This window comes from Cuculus canorus, chromosome 1 (assembly GCF_017976375.1).
Source record: "Cuculus canorus isolate bCucCan1 chromosome 1, bCucCan1.pri, whole genome shotgun sequence".
NCBI classification, from domain to species: domain Eukaryota; kingdom Metazoa; phylum Chordata; class Aves; order Cuculiformes; family Cuculidae; genus Cuculus; species Cuculus canorus.
Genome location: NC_071401.1, coordinates 62,645,558 through 62,664,614, shown reverse-complemented (window position 1 = coordinate 62,664,614; position 19,057 = coordinate 62,645,558). Strand labels below are relative to the sequence as shown.

The following is a 19,057-nucleotide window of genomic DNA, read 5'->3' as shown; positions in this document are numbered from 1 at the left end:
TATCCTGACAAGTAGTCATATCTTATACACAATGTATTAGCATCCTCCTACTTTCTGGTTTTGGGAAACTGTTGTGATCTGCCATTGATTTTAAGTTCAGCAGAAACCCCTCTGAGCACCTAATATAAGCTCCACCATACCCAGAAGGTATGGTTCAGTGTATGGCTGATTGATGCTTTATTTGGAGTAGTTGTTTTACTGTAGTGAGTTAAAGAAAACAGACAAGCAAAAATTGGCATCATTATGTTCATGTTGTGTCCACGAAGAAATGTGCCCGACCACACAAGTAGAGAAGAGGAGATACAAGGGGACAGAGAGCAGCGCACATGTACTAGCAAGACATCATGATAAGAAGCAATCTAATTACAGCTTATTTTGACATTACCAGTATTGATTGTTCAGGAATACAAATTTTAATCAAGTGTGGTAAAACACAACACCTTGGCGAGTCACCTACTCATACATGATCTTACAGACAACAATTAGTGGCCTACAGAGCAAAAATATAGGGTCCTGGAGGAGCAAACATTTGGCAGATGGACAAACCCAAATGTATCTTGTTTGCTTTCCAGAGTGTATCTTATGCTTCAAATCCATGATTTAAGGCACTTTTCCAACTGAGAGAAGAAACTTGAGAGCTTGAATCTCTCTTCATCAAACTGCAACACAACAGGAACTGATAGAATACACTGTGTAGGAAGTATGAAGGTATATGTTCACCTGGAGAAGAGAAGGCTATGGGGAGACTTGTAGCAGCCTTCTAGAACATAAAGGAGGCCTACAGGAAAGATGGGGAGGGGCTCTTCATCAGGGAGTGCAGCAACAGGATGAAGGGTAACGGTTTTAAGCTAAAAGAGGGGAGATTTAAGTTAGATATTAGGAAGAAATTTTTTTCCTGTGAGGGTGGTGAGGCATTGGAACAGGTTGTCCAGAGAAGTCATGGATGCTACATTCCCGGAGGTGTTCAAGGCCAGGTTGGATGAAGCCTTCAGCAACTTGGTCCATCGAAGTTGTCCCTGATCACGGCAGGGGCGTTGAAACCAGATGATGTTCAAGGTCCCTTCCAACCCAAACCATGCTATGATTCTATGATTCTTTATTTCACATTAACTTTGCAAATATTACAAATAAATAATAAAAGTTAATGACCAATAAATTTTCTCAGATGTTTAAGATAAATAGTTTAACACTGCAAGATAAGCTTATTATGAGTATAGACTTCTACACAGAAAAAAGAAACACATAAGTGTTTCGTAGCAGGGCTAGCAAAACAGTGTGCACCTGCCATGTAATTGGCCTTTTCTTGGTCAGAACAGGATAAATGGCAAACATTAACAATATTTGTAGCTCTCAACAGATGGCTTGGAAAGAAAGCAAAAAAGATGTCTCAGAAAAAAAAATCAATTACTTCTAGTTCTTCTTATTGTTATGGTTGATCACTTACAGATACTTAAAAGATGTTATTAATATAAAATAAACTTTGTCTCTACTTTAGTTTAAGCAACAGATTCTTTTCTCCCATTTAATTTTGTACTCAGCTGTGGAAAAACTAAATTTCAACTGATAATATTCACTGAACCAGAAAGGAGGAGCAGCTTACTGGCTCACTAAAGTAACAACAAAATGTCAAATTACGAGTAACACTTTTAGACACAATCTGTACATTCAGCTCTCAGCCTTGTGACTTTCCAGATCACCATCCTATTACAAGTTTCTCAGATACAGTACAAGGTCAAGATGGAAAGGGAAACACAGAGTCTAAGTCAATCACTGGTTGCGCTGCACTCTATTTACTCAACTGTGACTTAAAAATCTGGTACTTGAAGAAATTCTAGTATGGGTTTATACGTACTAGAAATCTGAATTTCCCTGTAATTTTTTACTATAAATTTTTCATCTTCAAAGCCTGCTGAAAAATATTGCTTGAGGCATCATGTATTTGTTTAAGAGGTGTGAAGAATTCTGCAAAAGAGTTTGGATAAGTACAGCAATATAAAATATAATTATTGCTACCTTTTACTGCAGTGAAATTACATTTTCTGTAAAAACAAACTGTGTAAGGGTATCACAACTTAAAGTGCAACTGTCTTCAGTTACAGGCAGGGAAGAGAAGGAGCAGAAATGTCATTTTTCTAATTCATGCAACACAGAAGAGCCTGATACTACATGCACTGAAATGAACCCCAAGATAATCGGTGAGCTCAAAATTAATTTACTTGAACCCTGACAGAGGCATGCATCAACAAGTCAAAAATCTCAGTATAAAAACTGTGATTAATAGGCAGTGGATCCATGCAGATCTCTGCAGAAATCAAGCACCCACAGTACTGTAACAAACACATCAAGAAGCATCTCTCTACTTTGCCAGACAACAAATCAACAGCCACAATGTTTTACCTCAAATATACCCATTTCAGATTCAAGGTTAATCAAGACAAGTAGACTTCTAAAGAGATGACTGTACTTGACTCAGTAACCCAGGAAATAGATTATGGCAGATGGTTACAAAGACCAGGAGTTTCACTGTTTCTCCTCTGGATTAACTGCAGGGCAGCAATGAAGGGACAATCCTAACCTACTCCTGTTCCTCCAGTGCCACAGCCATCTGTTCCCACTGCTGGCCAAGTACCAGCTCAGATGACCATGGGGTGAGGCAGAGCAGCCTACAGTAGGAACAATTCTTTCCTCTCAACAAAAATAAACCGAATCATCTGTTGAATCAACAAGCTGAATCAGTTCAATGGTTCAGACAATTGCCAGGTACCTGTCTGTTGCTTGATGCATGGGAAGCCAAACCCAAGGGAGAAAAAAAAAGTAGGACCAACTCCTTGGCACCTTAGTTTCATCAGATGGCAACGTGGCCTAAAAAATCATTTTAACTTTAGCCAAGGGTGATTTAATATCCACGGATGGCTCCCAGGATGGAGACAGAGCAGCCTCTTCCAGACACAGTTCAGAGTTGAGTTCTGCACTGATGGGTGTTCAGAGAACACTGTCACTTTCAACTCACTGTAGAAGGCAGCTCAGATCATCCTCACTAGGCTAAAATTGGCCTATGTGAATATGTGCCTGTAGTAAAATACCATACAAAATAATTTTCTCTATCTTGGTATCTGAATTCCTGAACTAAATGGAAGTAAGAAACCATGTGCTTATGGAAGCGTCTTTTCTCTACAGTGCAACCAGTGAGAGTATTTACTAGTACTTTGGCACTGAGCTCCTTCCGCACCTCTGTCGTGCTATCTAGAGGTAGGCTGGGAAGGTATTTCATAATAAATGCAATCAGGTCATAAGGGCAAGACTTCCAGAAGAACAGACTTCATCTGCACAAAGCCAAATGAGACCATAATTTTCCAATTTTCCAATATTCATAATCAAATACAAAGTGATACTACACTCCTGCTCATGAAAAGGTATACCAAATTCTGATATAATTTTCTTAAGTAAAAAGTTGAATTTAAATGATTAATTGTTCTTGCTGAAGCAACTGATAGCCAGCTAAAGCAAGTACAAATTATGTAAGGACAGGCTAAAAAGAATTCATAGTCTCTAACTACAAAATGGAGCTGATTCTTCACTGAGGATGCCCTTCTCAACTGAACAACTTTTGAATTGGACAGTGGTAGGCAATTATTTCCACATGCAAGTAGCATCATTACCTCCTTAAGTATGCTATAGTTTGCTTTTCGGTCATGCATCCTATGACAGTTTTACAAAACAGAAAATCATGTCCTTTCCATAACTTACTAGGCTAATAGCCTAATATTAGAAAGAACCACAATTTATTTATTTTTCCAGCAAAGTCTAATGTCTCTAACCTGATTTAGAAATGAAAGAAAGAACAATTTTAGTTAAACATTTGGTTATCCTCACATACTTCACATTATCTTTGCAGTGAAAGAAAAGATAATCTTTTTCACAGGATTATATTATTCTGATATGGCGTCTAGATATAAAATAAGCAATATATTTGCAGTCACAAGAATATTAAAGTCTCCTCCGCTTCAAAAATACTGTTTTGCTAAATACTGCTAATCATAAATTTCCAGTAACTTTGTTTTTAATAGAATTTCTTTTCTACACAGAATTATTTTTGACCAAAAAAAAAGGGTTTTTTTTCTAATGAACACTTCTCAGCAGCTGAAATTTTGCTTTTAGTAATAAAACATATTACAAACAACTCCAATTTGAAAAAACATTACTGAAATTTGTTTTCTTCCTTTTGCTGACAGCTTTAGCAGAAAGCTGCCTTCTCATTACAAACACAGCTAAAGCTCTAATAAGGAAAACTTGCTAATCCACATACTGAGAGCAAAAGATGTGCTTGCAAAGTGGTTTGAGACCAACTGTTTTCAAAAAGTTTCAAAAATTTTAACTGCTCTAATTTATTTGGTGGCAAAAATGTGGTTCATTACTCTCAGCCAAACTACTGCTTGACATTAGAAACTTTTGTTTGGGAAAACTGCAGTTTTGATGACTGATCATTTAACATCTGTCAGAACCTAACAAGCTAACCAGCTGTTAACTTTCCACTGTAGTGAACCACAATTCTGCATAAAGCATTGTGAAATGTGATACTTTATATCCAATGAAATTCTAAAAAAAAAAAAAGAAAAAAAAAAGAAAAAAATGTTATAAAGACGAAAACTGGAGCAAAACCACTATTTCATATCTTAATGTTCACAACATAACTTCAGTTGTTTACTGACAGAAGCAACTGAGGTAAAGAACAAGACCAGGTTAACAGCCCCAGACATCCAGGCTTCAGCCATCATCAAACAGGCGTCACAGCCACCTCCAGATAAGACAACAAGAGGGTGACTCTGTTGCCACCCTAGCCATGCTCTGACTTTATCAGGGGAGGAGACGTGCAAACACCAAGCCCTCCCTCAACCTGCTCACTCCCAATCCCACCCCATCCATAGGAAAGGAAATCCAGGTGAATGAGCTGGGAGGAACCCCAGTAGGACTTCCACCTCTGCAAGTGAAAGACGAAACGTGACAAGAGATAACTCTGGGGCACAACTCCTCTTATTCTCCCCAAAAAAGAGTGCACACAGCCAGAAAAACTGCTTGAAGCCTACTGAAGGTACTGTGCAGTGATGCGCTTGACCTTATTTCTTGCTAGGAATGTTCCTTCCTCATCAATTCCACCACACTTATCTGACGTTTCCTTTTTTGCTGTGTCTAATACAGATAACTAGTTACTCGAGGCAGAGAGCTGTCAAGTGCAGTATAGCTCATCAGCAAAGGGCTTGGCAGGCTGCACGGCTCAATACTCAGTTACAAAAATAGAGCAGAGCAGATGACCAACCTTTAAAACAAACACACTTTCATTTATTCATAGATTAATAACTTACTAGTTCATTGCTATATGTGTCATAGGACAAGAGGAAATGGCCTCAAGTTGCATCAGGGGAGGTTAAGACTGGATATTAGGAAAAACTTCACCGAAAGTGTGGTGAAGCAGTGGAACAGGCTGCCCAGGGAAGTGGTGGAGTCACCATCCCTGGAGGTGTTCAAAAAACTTGTAGACATGGCACTCTAGGACATGGTTTAGTAAGCATGGTAGTGTCGGGCTGATGGTTGGACTTGATCTTAAGAGGTCTTCTCTAACCTTAATGATTCTATGATTAGCAACATACTTCAAAAATCAGGCTTTAACCCTCAAAAAATTCCTTTCTAAAGGCATAATTAGTTCAATCCAAGCTTTTATTCCCCTATGTATTTCAAGAATGCAATGGTAATTTTCAAAGCTTGAGATCTCTGGTATTAACGATGCTATGAAAATAAATTTGATACTTTTAATAACTTCTTCCTGAGTAGTTCACAACTCCAGTAAACTGCAGTCAGTGCAGCTGGCTGTGGAGCAGCCCACGTTCAAGGAACAAAGGATCCCCGGTGGCCAGGGCAGCCCATGCAGACCCGGGCAGGGGTAGGGCAGGATCTGTGGTGAGGGAGGCTCTGCAGACTCCCAGCACAGCACTCAGCATAGCCCAAGCTCCCTGCACAGGACAACAGCACACACATAGCAGGGACTGAGCAAAACCTGTGAACCTTCCTCTTCTTGACAGATACGCAAGTCTTTTGAGGCCCACGGAGGCTAATGAACAAAAATAGTCCCCATCACTACTCCACAGCTGATCTGCTGCCTGGAGCAGGAAGAAGAGTTAGGAAATAGCGGAGAATGAGTGTACAAGTTGTCTTGCTTCCTTTTCTTCCATGTGTACCTTTAAACTTGAATATTACATACTGAATTTGCTCCTATTTAATGTCATAGGGCTAACTCACTATACCGGCCATACATCACATGCTTCACATGTCACAGAAACCATCAAACTGGTTGTCAGACCAACAAGGCTGCCGATCCAGGGCAGTGATGATAATGAGCAACCAGGAAGGCTCCTCTCTCTCATACACTACTGCTTTTCTTCTCAGGCAGGACACACACCAAAGAGCCACCAGTGACACTGCAGCTCAGGCAATGCCCACGTGCAAAAAGTCAGGAGCTACTTGATGGGAAAGGATGGGAGAGGAACTCCTGAGGGAATGTGGGGGAACAGGAGGGGCTTCTCCACAATGTGAGAGCCAAACGGCAACGCCCAGATCCCTTCCTGCCCTGGCAATCACACATTGGGACTATCTCAAATACCTTTCCTTTCAAATCACTCTTGGATCTCTCTAAACTCTTGCCCTCCTTAGCGGATAAAACTTTAAATCCTGTCTGTTCTCGCCAGCTCAAATGAGAGTTCCTTGCAGCACTGTATAAATGTCAGGCAGAGTCTTCACTGACTTCAGTCCTAGACCATTACACTAAAAGAACCACTGGAAGGTGAGGTGGTGTGGAAAATTAATGTCAAATAAAACTCACGAGGAATTGTTCTGTTCCTGTGTTTTAAAAGGCAGATGGCTGGAGGTCGAAATGTTTGTTCCCAGTTTTCTGAAGGTTTGATGGAAACTGTTAGTACTACTTTAAATTACATATGTGGAAAATTAACAACATAGTATTTAATGCATACCTTCACTCTCCTAATAATAAATGTATGGCAGCCCTCTGTGCCATCCAGCTTTTACCAGACCTTTTTAATTCCCTGTTGGATCTTAAGAAATGTAAACAATCGCTTTGAGAAACGCCTCCACCTGCCACACCGAAATAATTAATCTTCTGTCTTCATACAACAACAGAGAGAATCTGTTTCTGTTAATATTCCTCTCCTGCTCTGGGCTGTGTGCTCCAAACACAATTCAGGTATACTCTATTCAAAGGAATTGACTGTGAAACAATGATGGCACAGAAGTCAGAAGCAGTTTGCAATGTCCTTGAAAGGCAAGTACAGCATGAGCCAGGAGTAAGAGACACTGAAGAGGCTCAGCACAAAGAAATTAAGAAACCTGGGAATGCTATGTATTGCTTCAGATTTTTTTCTTACCTTTACTTCATAAATTACTTCAGGAGTGATTTGTCCAATGTGGAAAAAACTATTTTTTCCTGTAAGCTGCCGATGCCATTTCGAACACTGCCAATAACACCAAGGGATTCCTCTTTGCTCTCTCCAATGTGCTCAGATGCTCTTTGCATCTCTTTACCTTCAAAAAACCCTCTAGCATCAGAACTTAAAAGTACATCCCATGGGTAACTTCCAGCCTCTCCTGCCTTTGCACAGAATCCAGAAAAGGGATTTTGGACTGTCGCTGTCCTCAACAAAACCAGCTGTGCCAGGATCACAACAAATGTCTGAGTCCTGAGCAGACTGGAGCCATCTCTTAATGAGAGCCAGGCATCTATTCAAGCATGAATTAAGTAATTATAATGAATTTTCAGCACTCTTGTGATTCTGTGTATGTAGGTCATATTCCATCACAACTATTAAGCATAAAGCTATTGTGTTTCAGACACTGTGCAATGGGGGCCTCAGCTTCATGTCCTACTAAGTGACTATCTATGAGCAAAAAATTCAGAAAATGTTCTTATACCCCCTCATTTCTGCCAGCTTTCTATTCTCATCCAAGCTGCGCAACCAAAACCACCTCTGTTGCTTCCTTACCCCATCTTTCACTTTCTCTTCTCTTCTTCCACCGTCAATAGTCCTCAAAGTAAGCTGGGAAAACCTCTCCCTTGAAAACAAACATGTTTTTTTCTCCTCTTTGTTTCACTATATGTTTGTGTGGGAGCTTTTATTGTGTTCTGAAATAGTTTTACAAGAACAGACCATTTTACTTAAGTGTACTTTGCTGTTACAAATATGCTGAATGTTTGAGTAAAATGTGTCAGAAAAGTGAAATGCTAAGTAAAGAAAGCATCAAGCTGCCTTTGTTAAATCCACTAGGTAGTAACAACCAAGTTACAGACTCAGCTGGGAGCTGAACGCAAAACCCAGCAGAAGAATTACCTGGGGTTTGGAGAGAGGACCGCACAGCGTATGGCAGCAAGAAGGGATAAGAAAGTTAATTTTGCCCTGCTGCACAGCAGGCACTGCCTGAGAGTTCAGGTACTTCTCAGAAGCAGGCAGGGAACTGGACAAACCCACTCTTAGATTTCTATCTCTCCACATGAATTCATCAAATGTCTCATTCTTCACTGCAGCAAATCTGAAAATTGAAACTGCTGAAATAATGGAAATAGGGAATAACCAATTCAATTACAGATACTCAGTGGCAGCAGGATGACGAGCTGTAGGGAACATTAAAGTTTGGCAGGGCCTTTCCCCGGCAGTTGCTTCACAAAGCATCATAACTGTAGTAACGCATGCAAGGTAAACATGGAAAGAGCAAACAAATGAGTCATGCAACATCCTCGTTCTTCTAGTGTACTCCATGGGCAAAAAGCTGATGCGAGGCTGGGTCTCCAAGGCTGCTTTTAAAGCACAGACATGTGACACGAGCTAACCTCAACCAATCAGGTAAGAAATGCAGGGTAACATGAGTGACAATCCAGGACAAAATATTGACCAAAGTGAAGCACTTTGCCCAGCCAAGAAGCCAGACACAGAACTATTCACAGAAAGTCTGTAATTTATCATTTGATATTTTTAACAAGAAAGGCTGTAATCTGAAAAGTCATTTTTAAAATCAGTTACGTGTATTCTCATTATTTTCTGACTATATCAGTTATCCTATTGTTTAATATGCAAAGCCACCTTCCCTTTAAATGCATCAGGCTATACGCCAGAGTTGAAAAAGGAAGATACATTTCTGGCTCAACAAGAATTGAGACTATAAAAGAACTAGAACAGTCACTTCTCGGTGCAAATTTTCTGCCTGCTACACAAAGTGTTTAAGACAGAAAGACTTTTAGTAAGACTGGCACAAATGCCTCCAGCGTATTAAGGGGAACAGTGCTTGCACCCCTGAAGTAACAGCACAGGTAGAAAGCAAAAGCCTATCTACCATACAGTAGCACAAATCTCAGCTCACCAAACACGTGCTTTCCCAGATTATCAGTTTGAAGTCAGACTGCCACTAAGCAGCATTACACACCCACGTCCTCAAACCCAGACAGTACCATGCCGCACTGTGCCTTATCAGCTTGCCATGATTGAGCAGCAGGTTCTGGCAGGCTCTGCATCGGTTCTTCCCCTGTGTCCTCAAGGAATTCAACTGCCTAAAGCCCCATCACACCAGCTCCTCCCAAGCTCAAACACCTTTCACATGAAGACAGAAATGTTTTGGGATGGATATCACCAGGCTTCTTTATTTCAGCTTACTCACAATCACTTCCACTTTTTGTGCGACCAAGTTTACACATCTCTCCACCACAGCATGGAGTTCATCGTGCCTGACTCCTACTGTGCCAGGGAACCATGCAGGAAGTCTAACAGCCAGTTCCATGCTCCTGGTACCCCATGACCCAAATAGCACTTTCCACCAGTCATCAAGAAACTCAAAGCATTAGCACAAAATCTCAAAAGCGACAAAAAGACCAGCAGGGACAGACTAAAGATATACCTAATATCCAAAACTGGTGTAAGTGAGGAGATCTATTCTCTGAAACTACACAAACTGTGCAGTAAGTCAGTCTCCAAGATGACAATCCTGTCTCTACCTATGTCCAGGACCATATGCTTATGCTCACTGTTCCACAAAACCAGAGTTGGCTGTACCCACAATGGTATTAAAGGGAATGTTAAATGCTGGACTACCAAACAGTTTGCCTCAACCACAATACCTACATTCCTACATGCGGCGAGCCTGGTGGCTCATGCTCAAGTTATGCAGCTACATGGATAAGTGGAGAAGGTAAAGTGAAGTCAAAATATCTAACACAGTATTGCAGGCTTACCTCAAGAAACCTACAAGTGATTAATCCTTATAAAAGTACCCAAGATCATGTTCTTTCTGTATGAAATAGAAGTATATCTTTCTGATATTTAATGACAGGACAAAAGAAACAATGGAATAAAATGAAAGCAGTTTTGCCAGATATTGTAAAACAGCAGGATCAAACCTGCAGCTGAAATGCACTGTTTCGGATACGGAAAACATTAAGAAATGGTTTGGCTCACTGAGAAACAACAAAATCACATGCCTCTTCCGTAGCTCACTTGATCTGCTTCATTAAAGGCAAAGGTGAGCAACCCAAAAGCCTCTGGCTCCGTGGCTTTGCTTGACACATCAGCTTAGAGCAAGCACCTTGAAGACAAGGCAGCCTTTGTTACATATCACATCCCTGTCCCCAAACCACGCTGTTTCTTTTCTGCAGAAGTTCTCTGTCACTTGATATGCAGGAGGTAATCTTGCTACTTGGCTCTCTGATGTTGTAAGTGTGGCAAGCAGCGATGCCAGGCACTCTTGCCAAGCCAGTATTCTGAGTCACTATGATAATAAAAAAGCATCAAAGTAACAGTTTTTTCTTTCTTTAATATTACTAAGCACTTAAGTCCAGGCAGGGCTTTCCTAGCTCTGCAAGCATTAAACATATATATATATATACACACCCTAAGTCCATAGACTGAAGCAGGGACTGACAATTATGTACCCTGCAATTCTCTGAAAAGCCATTATAAATATGCCATCATTTACTATTTAATGCCTATTTTGCCTCTATCTCCTGTTTGTCTGTTGAAAGATACCCACACAGATTGCAATTTTCCTACTGTAGTTGTGCAACTGCACTTAAAATCAGCGAAAGACTGGGTTAGATGATACAATAGAGAGGTCACTATTGTTGACAGTCCCACAAAGAGTGTATATGGATACAGAGTCAAGTGGGTATTTGCTTTTTTTTCTTTTTCATTGCAAAGAAAAAACCCCACTGAGCTGAAATGTTTTGAGATACAGTTTTTAAGCAACAATAGTTTGGTTAAAATAAATTTTAATCAACCTTAAAGTTGATCAAAATATTTTTCCTCAGATTACCAAAAAAGGCAACTCACTTTAATAAGAACAAGACTGCTGCCAACTCTGAACCTTACTACCACCAGTTTCACTAAATCTACTGTTTCATTAGTAAAATAAAGATTCTGATACAGGCTAGAAAATACTAAGAAAAGGATGCCATGTAGGGTGCACACAGGAGTCATAAGAATACACGCTCACGGAAAACACGAGCAACCCACTCCTAACTGCTTAATTGTGTCTGTTCAACCGCAGCTCCCACCCTTATTCTTGAAATTTGAAAATTTAATGTCAGGAAGAGCATGCCTGCTCTCCACCCTCTGGCCTGGTAAATCAGGGGTATCTTCTGTGGTTAAGCTCAGCAGGGAAGCAGGAAGGCTGAAATAAAGCAAGTTAATACCAGGCACAGGCATCCCCTCCCCACTATTAAATGCCACCTGGGTGTAGTGGATGCGCCAATGACCTGATGATTTCAGAATTCTCAATGGATCTCTTGGACTTCACAAGCTACACAGAAAGCTGATAAAGTTGCCAAATAGTAATTTCACTCTCAGTCCTGCCTGCCTGCTCGGTTGCCAAATTCACACGTGCCCACAGAGCACTCTGCTACATAACAGAAGTTTTTTTGGGGTTCCCAGACTGGAAAATCAAGTGAATTGAGGACAGATGCTACAAGGGTAAGAGTGAGCAGACAACTCACAAAAGAGTAGGGATAGGGAAGACACCCAGAACAGGTCCTTCCAGCTGCCCACAACTTTATGATGTCCATTCGGTGTGCCTGAGGGCGTCTCCAATGCTCCTTGCAGTAATCCAACTCCTTCCAGCGATACCGGGCACTTGGAGGTGGTAGGAGGAAAGGACTCGTATACATCTGTTCCTAATTTGTCAAGACAGGTGAGCCAGCCTTCAAAAGCTTGCCTGTCAAGATGACAAAGCCAGTGAAATGAAGTGTAAAGTTTTGGCTCCCGTTGCAAATATGACAGAAAATCCAGAGTTACTGGAAAGTGGCTGAAGCTGCAATGGCTAAAGGATGGTACCTGCACTTAAAATACAGACAATACACACATATTTACTAAGGAACTACATACACAAATCATCTTCGATTTGCAGATGTTTCTTCTTTTTGCAGAGTGCTAAAATACAGTCTGAGGAAAGGAGACAGATGGTAGCTGTAGTAGTGGCACCTTTCCAACGTGGAAACAAAACATTAGTGGGGCTACTACAGGCTTAAGGCTGGGAACGTCAAATTTGTACTGTCTGTTTGCCTGAATCGGACAACACCATCACTGCAAGGCTTCCAAGCTCCATGCCGATGCAAAGGTCAGCAGTGACCGACAGAAAGAGCTGGTTCCTAAACACCCACTCAGTATCAGTCAGAGCAAATGCAGTCCTAAGCAGAAAACCCATGGCAGACAATCATATGGACAATACATGAGGTTCCAGTCCAGAACTGTTTACAACCTGAGCCTTCAGCCTCTGAGGTACTGTTCCATGGAGGGGGGAAGTTCTGCCTAGAAACAGCAATTTGTAGAAGAGGTTCTAATTTTAGCACAGCAAAAGAACTGAAAAGGATGAAGAACATCAAAAACTACAGCCAAATGAACAGAAATGATGCAACTATCCAAAGAAATACACAGGGACAAACACAGGATTTTTCTTTGTTTTTCAATATAAAAAATAATTTCACAGTTTTCCTAGAAAAAAAAAGCCTACAATTCTAATAGAAAATAGGTAGAAATAGAGAATTTCTTTAAATCACTTCTGCCTTGTTTTAAGGATTTACATGAAAACAGGGAAAGCAATAGCATGGTCATCCAAGTCCAGAATGCTGTTTGATAGAAGGGAAGTGTCCAGGAGAAATGAGAAGCAAACATGGGCGGAAAAACAGAGGAAGATGCTACAGAAGTACCTTTATTAGCTGTTTGAAGAGAGTTTAATTTGAACTGTGAAGCAAGAGTCAGAGAAGGAATATGAAGAAGATGATACTGTTACACTAAAGACCATGACCTTTATGACCTTACAGTTAACTATGGTCAGAAGCAGAAGATGCTAATGTATCTGTGAGGTTTCAGAGGATAAAGCAAAGGTGAGCAAGATGAGAAATAATCAAAGCTTTGCTAGAGAAAGCCATCCAAAATCATAAAACGTAGCAGAGGAAAGCACTCGAGTGATCCTGTGAGAGGGCCACACGCTGATTGAGTAAGGAAAGAAAGGTCAGTAATTTACCATGTGGACGGGAAGTATGAGTAAATCTGAATTTAGACTGAGCATAGGGAGCAGAAGAATCACCAAGGAAAGTGCTGGTGTGTCTGTGCGCGGCTAGCAGCCCAGAAAGGCTAACACAGGGGACTTGTTAGCAAGAGGGCAGCCGGAAATGGAAAGGCTGTTGAGAGAAAACAGCAAAATATTATGGGCTGCAATTCAGATTTACCATGCCTAACTTTAGGCATTGGGGAGGTGCTAGCTTAGGAGGTGAGCTGCTCCAGGCTTCCTCCCATCATGGGAAGGACAAGTGCACCTCAGAAGGTGGAAAGGCTTCCCTTCTGAATAGATCACCTTCTTTCCATTCAGCATACATGGATTTTAGGGGAATTCCTCTTCTGACTTAGATGCTTAAAACTACCTGGGATGAAACTCAGGCTGTCTGAGGTATCCTTTAAAAAAAATACGTGAAGGAAGAGGAATAGGTTTTTCCTACAAAGGAGAAGATCCCTTGATGCCTAAAAATGGATAGCTGCACTATGGGACAGCCAGGAGAAGCTCTGCATTTCAATTACTCCTGAGCAGGGAGATATTGAAAAATGGACTTGGAAAAATCCTGCCTATCATCTTGAGTTGTTAAAGAAATCTCTGCTTACAAAACATTTCTGAGTCAACAGAAAGACAGCTGTGAAGCCAGACAGCAGATAATTTGACCCAAGGACAGAGTATATAGCACAAGAATGGGCAACACAGAATGGTCAAAGCAATGTGAAAGGAAAAAGGAAAATAGAATATGTCACCTACAAATACAACTGCTAACTGTAGAAAATAGGTGCCTTTTGCTGTATAATCCCACACAGGGATTACAGAGAGGCAGAAAGAGAAGGGGGAGGGTAGGGACCAGCTAAACCCCAAGAATATGAAACTGGCAGTAAAATAACAGCTGCTTTTTCAGAAGAATATGGAAGTTTAAGAAGCTAAATATCAGTACACAGTCAGAGCCTGCGGGCAAGCGTGAAAACAGCACGCAGAGGTTTACATGAAACCTCTGGTGGTTTACATGAAGGTCACTGTGTACCTACATCTGCACAGCTGAGAGACAGGCGGCATCACAGGCAAATCAGTGGCTTTCTGACACTCTGGTGGCTGTGACTTCAATTCAGCAAGAAAAAGGCTCCCACCTTCCCAAACAATTCTAGTTAAAATTTATCTTACCTCAGAGAAACTACAGTAACAATTTTAAGGGAGTGGAAAAATTGTCCGAATTACTAAAAAACTGCAAAAGACAGCATGCCCTAACAAAGATCAGGCAAGCTTTCATCTTAAACACGCAGAAAATCAAAACAGGCAATAAAACAAGTGACCAAGCATTTAATAAAGAAATGTTTTGAAAATAAGAAGATGAATCAGGGGGAAAGTGCATAGGAAAAACAAGGAAGGAGAAAATAGTGTGCATGGTGTCATTTACTTGTAATTTAATCCTTGTTCTCATCAGATTAAGTCTCGCTCCCCCCTGAAATGTTATTAAGAAGGCAAATTACCTACTTCCCAATTTCAAGAAAACAGATGCAGCTAATCTGTCCATTCCACATTTGTCATTTAATCTATCTGTTCATCAGACTACATGACAGCACCAGCCATCTTGCTAATTATCTCCTTGTAACGCATGGAAATTGAAAAAGCTGAAAAAGTCACCTTTAGGAAACAGAGGACCAGAGAAATGGGAAGAAAAATTCCAGGTTTTGATACTACAATGAATAATCCCTTAAATATTCTATATCAGCAAATGAGGCTGTGAAGCCTCATTGAAGTCTCATTGACCTAAATGAGAAGATCCAAAACTTCCGAGATCTGTCAATGGACTAGGAAGAAAGGGCAAAAGACACAATTTCAAAGGATGCAAAAACCACATCTCTTTCCAGGTAAATTTTATTCTGAAATATGTTTACATCTCTGCATAAACAACAGCCAGGAAAACACTCCTAGATCTAATCACAGATCACCTTATCGTACACTCCTGTTCAGTTCCAGTTTTTAACACATAAGAATTTACATTTTCAAGCAAATCCCTCAGAAACCGTAAGACTCCTACAACGCTAAAACCATTTTAGTACATGTTGCGATTTTTAACCCATACGGACGTAAAACTAAATTTACCGAGACTAGTGCATACAAGTCTTCATTCTCATGAAAATGCAATTGAGACCCACCCAAAATACTGGTTGCAGTGCCTGACAGACAGCTGGGCTTTGCACCGCTTTGCATTAGACCCATTCTGCAAGACAAATCTGTCATTCCCTCCACTTCTTAGCTGCAGCTGAGTCTGAGATTAAAAATAAAGGACTCAAGAACCATTTAGAGCATTTGACTGGGCTAACAGCTGCCCAAAACTATTCAAGAGGACCCGCTAAAGCTTGCCTCATGAATATCTATGGACTTAAAATGTTAATTAGTGCTAATATAAACAAAAGTTTAACCTGGTGACAAGAGCTCTTAACATCCTCTTTCTTATTAATGAGAACATGCATAAAGAACGCTAGTCAGATTACCAGGATTTTCTGTAAACCCTACAAAACCCCTAACAGCATCCACACAACACATAATTCAAGACCAGCAGCTCCTCCTACCAGCGCACTGGGAAACCGCATTTAATCTTTGCATCAGTTCTTCTAGGGCCATTTCTTCAGTTTCCAGCCAGCATCTCATTCTCTGATAAAACAAAAAGAATCCACAGCAAACATGCTCCCCTTTGCTCCACGAATGAAAGGAGAGGAGGGGGGGTTGGGGGTGGCACCCCCAAAGCCGAGCGCTACAGCAGCGCTTCGCAGCTCCGCATTTCAATGGCTCCGCACGAAGCCCCCCGGGCACAAAGGAGAGCGCGGTGCCTCCTGGCAGCGCCCGGGTGAAGCAGGCGCTGCTCGAAGCCAGAGCCGGGAATGTTAATGGCAGCGAGACGGCTTAAAACTTCTCTCCTCTGCGGGTGGGCTCAGCCCGGAGTCCTCAAAGGCCAGAAGGGACGGGATGAGCCGCCGCGCCGCCAGCCTCTCCCAGCCCGCAGCGAGCGCTGGGAAGGGCTGAGCCGCACCGGCAAAGCCCCCTCCTCACGCTTACGTGAACGCCAGGCTCCTGCCCACCGTCTGGGGTGGTGGTGCCGTAGGGTGAGCAGCTGGGGAGGGGGGAGAAACGCCTTCCCGCCGTCAGCGCCGGGGATACTGCGCTCCCACCAGCCCGCAAGGCGCCCTCGGATCAGTGGGCATCGCTGAGGGCTGGGGGCTTCAGGTTTCCTTTAAACGCCGAAATAACCTCTGTTTAAAGTCACGTTCGGATTGAAATGGGCATTTTTGAAGGCTGGGGAGCTCAGATTTCCTTTAAACAGCGAAATAACCTCTGTTTAAAGTCACGTTCGGATGGAAATGGGCATTTCTGGAGGCTGGGGACTTCAGATTTCCTTTAAACACCGAAATAAGCAGTGTTTCTGAAGGAGCTTGGCTGCTTAAATGCTGTGCCAGAGCGGGTTCCGTAAGTCTTATTTCCCGTCTCCGAAAGCAAAAAGGGTTTTAGAGTCGGGAGCTGTGGATCCCACGAATCCTGTGGAGTAGCTGCAGAAGAACTGCTGCAGCAGGTAACGGGGAAAAGCAAGTCTAATAGCTAGGAAACTCCCATTCGCTGTAGCGGTAGAAGAAGTAGTTACTATTACAAAAAGTGGAATATTTTTTATTTAAGCTAAAGTAAAGTTTCATCGAAGTAACTGTGGTTTTTTTGAAAGTTAGTCCCTCTGAGATTGTGTTTTCTTTCAGGCAGTGTTTTTCCAGACACTGTTCATCCTTTGGAGATGATAACGTCATGTGTGCAGTGTGATCTGTGCTGAGCAGAGGGCTCTGCGCCTGTAACCACCTCTGCCTGCAGCCTTTCCCCATCTCAGATGCAGGGTCAGGCAGAGCTGCAGCCAAAGCTCCAAGTTAGCAAGAGATTTGGCTGTTGTGAAGTTCATAATAACATTAAAATTAGACCTTGGGAGGTAATAGAATGTGCACAAGATTTCTGGGAAACTTTATCCATATGCATGTCAGTGGGAGATGCATCCTGTCCCAGCTCTTGTCTCGCTGTACGGGATTGATGGACATAGCTCCCTTGTGTTGCCCAGGCCTGATAAAGGATGATTGCTTCCTAAAACTCCAAAGCAAGCCTTAAGAGAATTTATTCGCTGACATTTTCGGTATCAATAGAGGGTATGTCACCACTGGACAACGTCTAGGGATCTAGAAAACCTTACAAGACTGAAAGCCATCTGTGCAACGCCTCTCTGCACAACCGCTCCTCTTAAATGGTTTTCAGTGCTTTCATATAGACTGTTTTGAAAATGCAAACAATGAGGCTTTGCTTTTTCAAGATTATCTCCATAGCCAGTAAATGTCATTATTGGTATGTTTTTGTTGATGGTCAGCTGAATTCTCCCAGTCTTCTAATCATCCTGTTGGGTTTAGTTATGTCCTCTTATACTTTAGCCATTAAAATAAATGAAGGGATATCTACAGCTTAAAGAAAGAAAGACTATTTTCCTGAATGCTTAAAAGGACCGTGCTGTGTTATTTAGGACAAAGATTCTTTTCTGCATGTTATATACAGCAGGCAAAAGCAGCAGTCCTTCCCAGGAACACATACGGATACCTATGATGATTTGTTCATAATTCCACACAATATAATGTTATTATATTGAGGGTTATGAACTAAAAAAAGAAAAATAAGATAACCCATCAATCTGCCTGGGATTCCTCTGTCAATAATATTCACCGAGATCATATTTAGATACTCATTTATAAAAAGTCCCACATTATTTCCACTCTTAAGTATGATGGGCCTACAGCAGCCCCATGCATTATATATGATTAGAGTTGCATATATCTTTACGTCTATATTAAGAGAAATGAAAAAAAAAAAGTCCTCAGTCAAGCTTTTGCATAACGAACTATTACCATAGAAATACAGCACCTACAGGAACTTGGTATGGAAAAAAATATTTAGTTTTTCTCACTGCCATTTAAGACTGTGTTTGTGCAAAAGAACAAGTGATTTGCAGCACAGTTCAGAATACCAGCTCGGGTTCTGGCCATCCAGGTGGTGAACCAGGAGCAAAGGAACTAGAAAATGTGTGCTTGCCCAGGGGTGCATATGCGTAGCTAAGGCTTGTTTTGAAACAAAGGCTGAGGACAGAACACCAAAGGTGTCCTTTGCAATCCAAAGACAGGCCAGGGAGAGACTCTAGATGCCAGGAAGTCAATGGGACTTGTTGACTGCAGCAAATTAGAGGTGTGAGACACTTTAGTCCATGCAGAACAGCAAAGTTTACGTGTAATAGAACAGTGTTGCCCAGTGCAGCAAGAAGTGCAGGGGACCTATTACAAGCATTTACTGCAATAGAAGATGATAGTTCAATCCCAGCTTTCGTTGAGAGACCCGCCTCAATTCAACAACACGTTCACGTCTCCCTTGGAGAATCCACAAACTGCTTAAGCCTCCCGTA

The 19,057-nt window shown here is 41.5% G+C and overlaps 1 protein-coding gene across 6 annotated transcripts in view; it reads right to left on the bottom strand.

Moving 5' to 3' along the window:
* The window catches only part of MCF2L (MCF.2 cell line derived transforming sequence like), a 166,216-nt gene that overhangs the window by 113,447 nt on the left and 33,712 nt on the right, over positions 1-19,057 (bottom strand). Inside the window, exon 1 of one of the 6 annotated variants that reach the window (XM_054062066.1) lies at positions 16,164-16,585. The exons of 4 other annotated variants lie outside the window; for them this stretch is intronic. In XM_054062066.1, coding sequence (XP_053918041.1) covers positions 16,164-16,242 — 79 coding nt within the window. In that variant the 5' untranslated portion in view covers positions 16,243-16,585. Of the gene's footprint in view, positions 1-16,163; positions 16,586-19,057 lie in introns of those variants that run through there. One more of the 6 variants, XM_009557873.2, reaches the window with a different exon arrangement.